Raw genomic sequence first — 9,753 nt, forward strand, 5'->3', positions numbered from 1 at the left:
AAACATCAGTCATTAAGCATGTCCTTGTCGGAAAACAAAAATCTAGGACATGAACATTGTGTGTTCATTCTCTGCATGACTCGGTAAAATTTGAAGAAATACTAAATACACTGAAACTAAATTATCCAAAGAAGTATATGTTTGGCTATTTGCAAATATAATTAACAAAATCATGTAAGTTTTGTTTAGATCGATAGGGAGACACTCCCCAGTTCCATTAGTCGAGTGAAACCAACCCGACGTTAGTTCTTCAGCAAAAACAGAAAAGAAGTCTTACACGAAACTAAATACAGAAAATAACTCTTGTGTGCCAGCACTGGAGAGTCTCCTACTAAAACTTAGGTATCATCATAGTTCTTAGGCATAAAAAAAGAGGTAGAAACTCACCTAAGTAAAATTGTATATAATACTATTGTTCCATACTTAAAGTACTAAGATTTGAGGTTGGCCTGAGAGAAAGTTCATTCATGTATAGATGTGTAGGCAATCAGAACTCCAGCAACTCCCCCACCCACAACATATACATCAGGACCTGGTAGTGAAACACTCATCTTGCCGGTTCAAATACGATGGTCTCCCATCTCTTGTACCAACAATGATCCAGATAGTGACAATATCTCAAATTGGCCATGCGACAGAAAATATGAACAACCATCGGTAACAACTTATCGTAAGAAACCACATAAATTGACTATATTTCTACAGAACGAATACTTCAGTTTGTTTAGGTTTCCCATAATCATGGTCTTTACATATAGTGTAAGAAATCTTGTAGAAAAATAGAATAATTTCATATCCACCCATAGAATAGTTATTTTCAATACCTAAGCTAGGTATGTTCGAAGGAAACAATGATGGTTAATGTTGCCTCACAATACACGCAACATCTCACATCAAATGCTAAAAGTGCATAAATTTATTATGACCATAAGTTAAACGCGATGACATAGCAATAATCTGACTACGATAAACAACCACATAATGATAGAAATAATAACCCAAGACGATGAATTAACATCTAAAGAGTCTCGGTACACTTAATTTTCACTAGATAACAACATCTAGTCGGGGTTTTCCTTCTTCTCATTGCAGGCTTATATTGATGACCGTCTAGCTGTCACTGATGATGCTAGATAGACGGAGCTCACTTGCAGGACATGTTGGACATCCCCCGACCGCTGGAGGATTCGCTCAGCGTGCCTCTGGAAGGCGGGCTGCTCGGTCCCATCCCCACGCTGATAGGTGCACCCGCGATTAGCGTGGGCTATGGTGATGCTAATGCAGGTTTAAATGGGGCATCTTGTTGCATCTTTGCCTTCTTTTCACCGATGCCGGTGCTGAAAAATATTTTCATATAAACATGATAGTTAGTTATTTCTGTAGTGTACTAAAAGAATAGTAGGTTGCTGTCACTGATGTGAAAAGTTACATTCAACTTGTAGTGTGCTAATAAAAAAAAATTCAGGAGTTAAAAATACTTACGGTTAAAAATTACATTCAAGGATTAAGAAAAAACCTTAATGGTTAAAAAAATGCCCACTAGGTTTCGAAAAATAGTTCACAAAGTTACAATAGATACTTTCACACAATTCAAAAAATTATTCACCAGTTCAAAAATGTTCATAACATTTCTAAAATATGTTCACAGTTTTGAAACACTTTTCAATTTTTTTATAAACAAGTTGAATGCCCGTGAGTTGGTATAAATCCTATTTTTTTCCTCGTCACATGTAAATATAATAAATACACAAAATCCAGGGTACAAAAAAGGCACAATATATTACAAAACCCTATGAGATTTTACCTTTTTTTGAAGTATATTTTGACAACAAATATAATTGACATCCTTTGAATATGAAAAAAAAACACTCAGCTAATTATTTTATATTAAAAAATATCTACACCTCGATGCTTTTTGGACATTGTCGTGTTAGGAACTTTAGTGCAACAATCCGGATGTAGACTATTACAATAGATAAATGAAGATAAAAAAAATTACTGTAAAAAGGAAGCCTAGCTGGATAGTATTATACCTTTGGTTCAGTGCTGCTACGAGTGATACGGCTGAAAGAATTATTCAAATATTATATTCACATAAACGGGAACTATACTTAAAAATGAACTACAGAAAATCTTGTATCAATACTGACATAGTGTATCAACTGAGAACACTCTTTCTTTTCAGGTATCTCCATACTATAAGTGGTGAGAAGGAACATGACAGGTCCTAGAAGTTAAGAAGAGACTTAAAGTTAGGTGACAGATTAAAAGTAACAAGGTACATTAAATTGTCACATGACATGTTCTATATTTATCTACTTTCACACCTGAATCTGGCTGCAACACACGCACAAAAACCTGGAAAAGAAGCAAAAACTAGATAAAACAATTATTATTGGGCCGCACTGAAGCCTCTAGATAAAACAATTACTTTTGTTGTGGCGCGCCGTCCAAACAGATCGCCTTGTTTCTGGACCTATTCAGCCCAGCCCACTCTCCCTGCTCCAAACACAAGCCGTCTCTTTCCTCTGCCGTCGACGCCGCTTCTGCTCCGCTGCTCGCCCGACCCTATGGAGCCCACGGCGCCGCAGCGAGGCACCAAGCGCCCCCTCCCCGGCGGCGGCGACGACGACGATGACCGCTCCGACCTCGCGTAAGTTCAACAACTCAAGCCCCTCCTCCGGCTCGGCCCTCTCCCGCCCCCCTCCGCGCTCGCCGGGACCTCGCGTTAGGGTTTCGCCTGATGTTTTTCCTCCGTGCAGGGACCGCAAGGTGCGGTTCCCCAAGGGGAAGAAGGCCAAGCACCGCGACCCCTCCGCCGCCGGCGGGAGCGGGCAGGCAGGCGAGGCGGAGGAGGACATCGACAGCCTCATGAACCCCGAGCTCGCCGCGGTGAAGCGGGCGCGGCGCCGCCACCGCAGGGAAGGGGACGACGCGCAGGGCACCGCCAATGTCAAGGGCTTCGAAATGCGCTACAAGGTATGCGGCGCTGCTCCTGCCTTGAGTGTCTGAGTTGCTTCATCTGTGAATTCGATAGTTATGTTTCTTATGCTAGTGATTGTAGCCATGTAGTTTCATGGGTCAGAATTTACAAGCTGCCTTATAGCCATATGGGGAGCGCATCTGAAGGGATGAAATAGGGGTTCTAGGCGAAATTGCAGCTAGTTTGCGGCTACACTCTGTTGTCCTGTTGTATGCATTATTCCTGTTGCTTTTAAATGCATTTTTTTTTGGGGTAGGGCCGCAACCAGTTAAACTGTCAAAGCGCGTTAATCATGGACATAATAATTTGGTAACTTGCCAACTTGGGGTTGGGGGAGTTGTCCAGTAAATTTGTTAGAGGAAATACAGCATGACCTGAATTGCAAGGCTACCAACAGAACATTCAAAAGATAAACGCATATTGAACAAAGAAAGACAAAAGCCTACACATGAGTTGCGAAGAAAACCACGATTGTCCAGTAACTTTGTTTGCTTCCATACTTCAGATTGCATGAAAGATCAAAATGGGAAGTTTTTTTACAATATGTGTGGTCTGACGAAACATCTGGTGAAAAAGGAAAAAAATTAGGAGGATACACTAAACAGAAAAGGTAGCAGCATAGGCCAGGCCTCAGTAGCTCCACCAAATGGTGTAGTACCTATGGTTTGGATTCAGTTCACTTAGCATTGGCATTATGAATATTAGGCCATCATAAAATAGCTTACAACTAAAATATTGTGTAGCTGTGCTTTCCTATCGTTTTGGCCATCATAAAATAGCCAGGGATCATGCCTTTTCCTTTCCCTTTTCCCTATTTTGATTTGTATGTCTGACCCTATATATTTCCTGCACTCTTCCATGCTTATCATTGGCATTATGAATAATATTAGGCATAAGTTGCTGACCACTTTGCTATCATTGTCAGATAACACCGACTTTGATGTTCAACAGGATGATGCCAACTTTATCGATGATGGTATTGAGATTGAACCTTTTAACTTGGATCAAGAGAGAGAAGAAGGATACTTCGATGATAATGGCAACTTTGTGGAGTTTGCAAGAGGCAATGATATGAAGGTACTTCGTGTTTTATGTTTATTATCTTGGATGTTTTGTGTGGAGATACAATCTATCAATTTGTTGACACAAGTACCCATTTGTTGTAGGATGCCTGGCTGGACAATGTCGAGGTTGACACAAAGTATGCTGAAAAGTTCCAAAAGGAAAAGGACAAAGAAGAGGAGTTCCAGGACCTCTCTTCCGATGATATTGGAAAGATAAAAAAGAGAATAGCAGACATGCTTGAGGCAGATGAAACGGTATGTTCACTTGCAGCTTCTGTGTAGTTTTAACTTCTAACATTGTGAGATGGGTCAGGGGGATAAGGTTTCCCTCTTGTATTCTCTTGTGGGATGTCATTGTTGTAGTTCTTGACTGAACGGCAACATACTAGAGAAATGATTTAGTGAATCAGGTTAACTGTAACCTGGCAGCGTGTTACTCGTTTCACACACATCTTTGCTCTGCTTATACAGATAATCAATCTGAATCAGTACATGTCCAATGGAGATTAAGGACAAGCATGCTTGTTGGTTCCTCGCGTGCTGCATGTTCTTCTCCCTTTTTAGTTAATAATCTGAACCAAAAGAATCTAGAAACTGTTACATTGGTTGCTTCACGATATTGTAGGCCAACTGTTCAGGGAAAACTCTTTTAGTTACGAATACAACTTTTCCTGGTTACAGCTTGCACAACCTTGTCTGCCATGCATGAATCTAAAGCGGAAATATTGAACGAATCAAAACCTATCATTAGACAAGGTTATCATGTGAGACGTTTTATATTAATATTATTCATGTTTTAATGTATGCTAAATCTTTTTTGGACGATGTTCTGCCAGATAATTCAGGCTCTGAAAAGATTGAAGAGTTCATCCACTGATGAACGTGGACGAATGACTGAGGAGACACAGCGTATGTTTAATGAGCTGACAGAAGCTGCCATGAAGCTAATGGAGAACGGGGAGTACAGTATGTGTTCCTTTTTGTTCAAATTTTCTAGTTGGCAGTTTTTTGGCCATCCATTAACCATTTCAGTATGGAGATATGTTTTAATCATCACATGATTTGCACCCTCATTCCATTTTGTTTTAATGTCCTGGTGTAGATGTGTATTCAGATGACCGGGAGACATTTGTACGTGAGGCTGGTTAGTACTCCCACTCCCAGCCCTAGTTACTAGATCATTCAAGTTTTTTTTTGTATAAGCACCGGGTTTTATGTTTTACATTACAATATGTTCCCATTCCAATATTGAAACAGCATTGCGTTAATGTTACTAGTAAAAAAAAAATATTTGACTACTTGGAATATGAACAATAGTTTAGAATTGAGATCATTATGTGAAATGTGTGTGCAGAATGGCCAGTTCCCTCACATTATTTCAGCTTGCAAATACATAGATTCTGACTTTTAGGCTCTCCCTGTTTTCCAATGGTAAGTTGAAACAAATCCATACGTGTTGTTGCAGTTAATACGTCAGATAAATACATTACCACCCATTCGAATCCATTGCCCCATTGAATCAAAGAACTTTACCTGATTCATGATATCACATATGTTGGAGCTAGCACTACTATTCATGTTTACATAACTGACTTAAGCTAACATCATAGCTCATGAAACAAATAAATATACTTTTCCCCATTTAAAAGATGCAGTAGTGATAAATGGAAATAAGAAACTACACTGCCACTGAAAGGAGATGTTAAATGAAACCAAGCAGACAGATTCTTTCAATCAAGAATAGTCTTGTAGCTGTATGAACATTATGCTAGTTTAGTAGTGCTCATTGTGATCTATTCCTTAATATTGTCTTCATGAGGATCACACCTGATTACATATTCTGTCATTTTGCCTTTTGTAGAGGGTTATGAACGTCTAAAGCGTGCTCGACTTGGTATACCAGAAGTTGAAGAAGATATCTTTGCAGACACCACAGAGGATGACCCAAGTACCTCGTCCTTACTGGAGATGGACCGTGGTCTGTCAGCCGCCAATACCTCCACGACAAATGCTATAACAGATGATGATGATAGTAACCTTGACATGTTTGGAGACAATGACGACACTGATGCCACTCATGATTCTGATGTGAAAACTGTAGATGCAGGTTGCAATCCTGATCCAGTACCACAAGACGCTTCCCGAACCTCAGGTGTAGAGAGTAAGTTGTCATCTCATTGATTTCTCTTTATGCTGAGCAAATTCGCATGCCCCCTGTTATTTTTATAGAACCATTCTTGTATTTAGTAGCAACTCATTTGTTTATTCTTGCAGAAGCTGGCAATGGAAGTGTGGACTCAGATTATGTCTATGATCCAACCTCTGGGTAGGTTATAGGTTTCACTTTGTACTAGTTGCTGCAGTTACATTTAAAATATAATAAATTTTAGATTGTTAGGTTTACAACCAGAGTTAGCTAACAGTTCTTAGCTGACTTCTGTACTGTTACACTTGTTACTTGTGTTGATTATACTTCCTATCTGGTTTTCATGTAGGTACTACTATAGCAGCAGCACAGGCTACTATTATGATTCTGCATCTGGGTGTTATTGCTCTGCATCTACAGGAACCTGGTATGTCTATTTGAACCTGTTGTTCATTCAGTCAATTGCTGTTGTTTCTGTGTCTGACGAACCACTTTCTGCTTGATCCAACAACAATCTGTCCATGTTAGTGTGGTTCTTCTTTGGTTAGTACGGGCCTGTTTGGTTCTCAGCCACACTTTGCCAAGCCAAAGTTTGGCAATTTGGCATGTGTTTGGTTCTTGCCACACTTTAGAGCTGCCACACTTCACTATCCATATGGCCCACTTGTCATAGAGTGAATTTTTTGCCAACTTTTGCCACACTTTGTGGCTTCCAAAATCCTAGCCGCACTTTTGTGGCTGCCACACTTGCCAAAGTTAGGCTTGGCAAAGTGTGGCTGGGAACCAAACAGGCCTAGGGGAACCCTGTACTGTGAAACAATTGTGCATTTTGATGAAGCTGTCATGTTCATGTGCCCTAGTTATCCAAATAGGATATAATATCCTGGTAGTTAGGAAAGCTAGGATGATAGTGTATAAAGCGCGATTCCAGGTCTGCTGCCAATTGCTTGCCTATTATAAATTCATTTCATGCCACATGTGCGGGGGCAACTTGGATAGGATCTGTCTTTGTATAGGATCTATGAAATCAATTTTTTTGAATAGACAAAACATGTTTAAAAATTCTAGAAAAAATTCACAACAAACATCTGTCTTATATTGGCAACCCCTAAAAATTGCAGCTTCAAATTCGACCTATACTTAGAGAACAAAAAAGACAAAACTTAGGTGTGAATAGTGTAAAATCCTGTTTACCTAAATCTGGCACTATTCATAGTAGAGTTTATCTTTTTTGTTTCTCTGCATGTAGATGGATTTTTAAGCTGATTTTTTTTGGAGTTGTAGATGCAACTCATAGGTATGTTCTATACAAGTTTCAGATTTTTTTGCAGCTTATACATATGAATTTTATAAGCTGATCCTATGATCTCATCTAATGGAGCGATCCTATACAAGTCTTCCCCCCACATGTGCTCACTTTGTTGTGATAAAAGCTGTAGCCCATTTCTGAAAAACAAGTTGCCCCATGGTTAATTTTAGGTAGGTAACCAGTGGTTGTGAAGCACCCGTGCTGAATTACCTCGAGCTTTGCAATATTCTTGAGCATCTTAACTTAAGTTGTTTTTCAGTCAAATTTGATGCATAGTGATAGAACTACAGAAGTCATCCAACGAAGCTTTTTTTGACACAAAAAATATTTAGAGCATGAGACAACTTCGTCAGTTTGAACGGAGACTCTGGTCTGTGGCCGCAGGGCATCACACTTAAACTGTGCTGTTACCCTCATCTCATGGAACTGAGCCAAGGTTATCCCCTTTGCCTTGGCCGCGCACCACATCCAAATGCTGAAACAGTTTCCTATTCTCAAAGAAACAGACCAAATTGAGCGAGCAAGAAAAGACAAGATGAATGCATGTTTTGGAGCGGCAATGAAGTATTCATCATTTGTTTTACTCTTGCAAAGGTAAAATTTATTAGGGACATGAAACATGATACGTTGAGACTTGAGAGGGCATGGACCGTACACCGTCTCATATAACACAGCCTTAAAATTCTGAAGTTCACTGTCTTTCTTTACCGGCTTTACTTCGAATTGTTCAGGAATCAAGAAAAAATAATGTCCTTCTATCAGAACCCAGGAAAAAAATTGAGTTTCGTTTCTATATATAATACCAATAGTAATTCATTTCGAACATAGAAACTGGAGGCTGCGATAACAAATATTTTCATTGATCTTTCGTGTGGTACAGAGCCCTGATACATTCGTTTCATACAGGACTATCAGGCTTGTTTGCAATGTAAACTACACTTAAATAACAGTAACAATGTCCTATCAGAAGCCAGGACAAAACTTAGTTTCGTTTCTATACATAATACCAATAATAATTCATTTCGAACATAGAAACTGGAGGCCGCGATAACAAATATAAAGCTCATTTTCATTGATCGTTCGTGTGGTACAGAGCCCTGATACATTCGATTCATAGAGAACTATCAGGCTTGTTTGCAATGTACACTACAGTTAAACAACAGCAACAGCAAGTGCCATAGAAGCTAAAATCTGATCACATCGCGTACTGGGAGTGAGCGGCCGCAATGAGGGCATGCTGGCTCTGCAATTTCCCCTTAATCTAACAAAGTTGCTTGCCCGTGTCCATATGATATAACTATTTTTTCTAGTTCACATGCCCAATGGCAGAATCCTTGTCGCATGTCTCCGTATGCCATATATACGCTGATGTGCTATATTACATGTGCAGGTACTCGTACGACGAACAATCAGGCACATACAACGAAATGCAGGGCGAACAAACTGGCGTGCACACAGAAGTACAGAGAGATGGTGTCACGGAGTAGCCGAGGTTTAACTGCTTGCTCCCAATATACTTACCAATGTTCTGTCGATGTGATACGGAGCTCCAATTTTCAGTAGAGGGCCCCTAGATCTCAACTCCCATGGCAGAACTGCCTTTGCTTGCATTATCATGTGGACAATGAAAAGAGCTGCTGACCTGCAGTTAGCTGAAGTTCGTGAGATCATCCACCGAGCGTTTGCACATGCACAGTTATGAGTTGTTTTCCCCTCGCTAGCGGTTATACTGGCACCATGTTCACGCAGAAACCTGTAGTATGTGTTCTGATACATCTCCATCTTGAGAAATTGGAGTATTATTACTGTAACTTACTAGATGATTATTTTCTGTAACTTACAAGATGATGAAACAGAAGCTCATTTTTTGTTCCTGAATTCTGTACCACCAAATTGTGCCTGACCTATACAGCTATGTACCATTAGTAATTGATCTGTTATTTGTCATTCTATAGGTTATGTTTGGATAGATACCAAAGCTGGCCATACCTATTTTTTGACTCTCCTGCCTGACTTAATGCGTGCCCCTAAATGGTTTCGCCAAAACATGGGCAAGTTGGCCGCCAAACTCCGCTGCACGCTGGGAGTCTCCTGATTAATACTACCTCGATTACATAATATAGAACATTTTTGCAAACTAAATTAGTTTGCTAAAACATTTTATGTTAAGGAAAAGAGGTAATACTCCGTACATGACTTGGACGGATGAGGCAACAAAGTTGGTACCAACAAATTGTGAGCAGTCATCTGC

The 9,753-nt window shown here is 39.8% G+C and overlaps 1 protein-coding gene across 1 annotated transcript; it reads left to right on the top strand.

Moving 5' to 3' along the window:
- The first annotated feature begins 2,570 nt into the window (after positions 1 to 2,570).
- Positions 2,571 to 9,454, top strand: LOC124653983 (CD2 antigen cytoplasmic tail-binding protein 2). Its single transcript, XM_047193031.1, has 10 exons — positions 2,571 to 2,653; positions 2,763 to 2,979; positions 3,935 to 4,060; positions 4,150 to 4,302; positions 4,884 to 5,013; positions 5,150 to 5,191; positions 5,909 to 6,208; positions 6,322 to 6,373; positions 6,543 to 6,620; positions 8,893 to 9,454. The coding sequence occupies exons 1-10, from the start codon at positions 2,571 to 2,573 to the stop codon at positions 8,987 to 8,989; spliced, it is 1,278 nt and encodes a 425-aa protein (XP_047048987.1). The 3' UTR covers positions 8,990 to 9,454.
- Positions 9,455 to 9,753: the final 299 nt, after the last annotated feature.

This window comes from Lolium rigidum, chromosome 5, assembly GCF_022539505.1.
Source record: "Lolium rigidum isolate FL_2022 chromosome 5, APGP_CSIRO_Lrig_0.1, whole genome shotgun sequence".
Lineage (NCBI taxonomy): Eukaryota > Viridiplantae > Streptophyta > Magnoliopsida > Poales > Poaceae > Lolium > Lolium rigidum.

Coding starts and splice junctions, on each gene's coding strand:
- LOC124653983 (XM_047193031.1), top strand. CDS start 2,571: ATGGAGCCCACGGCGCCGCAGCGAGGCACCAAGCGCCCCCTCCCCGGC. Junction 4,303..4,883: donor TGCTTGAGGCAGATGAAACG/GTATGTTCACTT, acceptor ATGTTCTGCCAG/ATAATTCAGGCTCTGAAAAG. Junction 6,209..6,321: donor CCGAACCTCAGGTGTAGAGA/GTAAGTTGTCAT, acceptor TTATTCTTGCAG/AAGCTGGCAATGGAAGTGTG.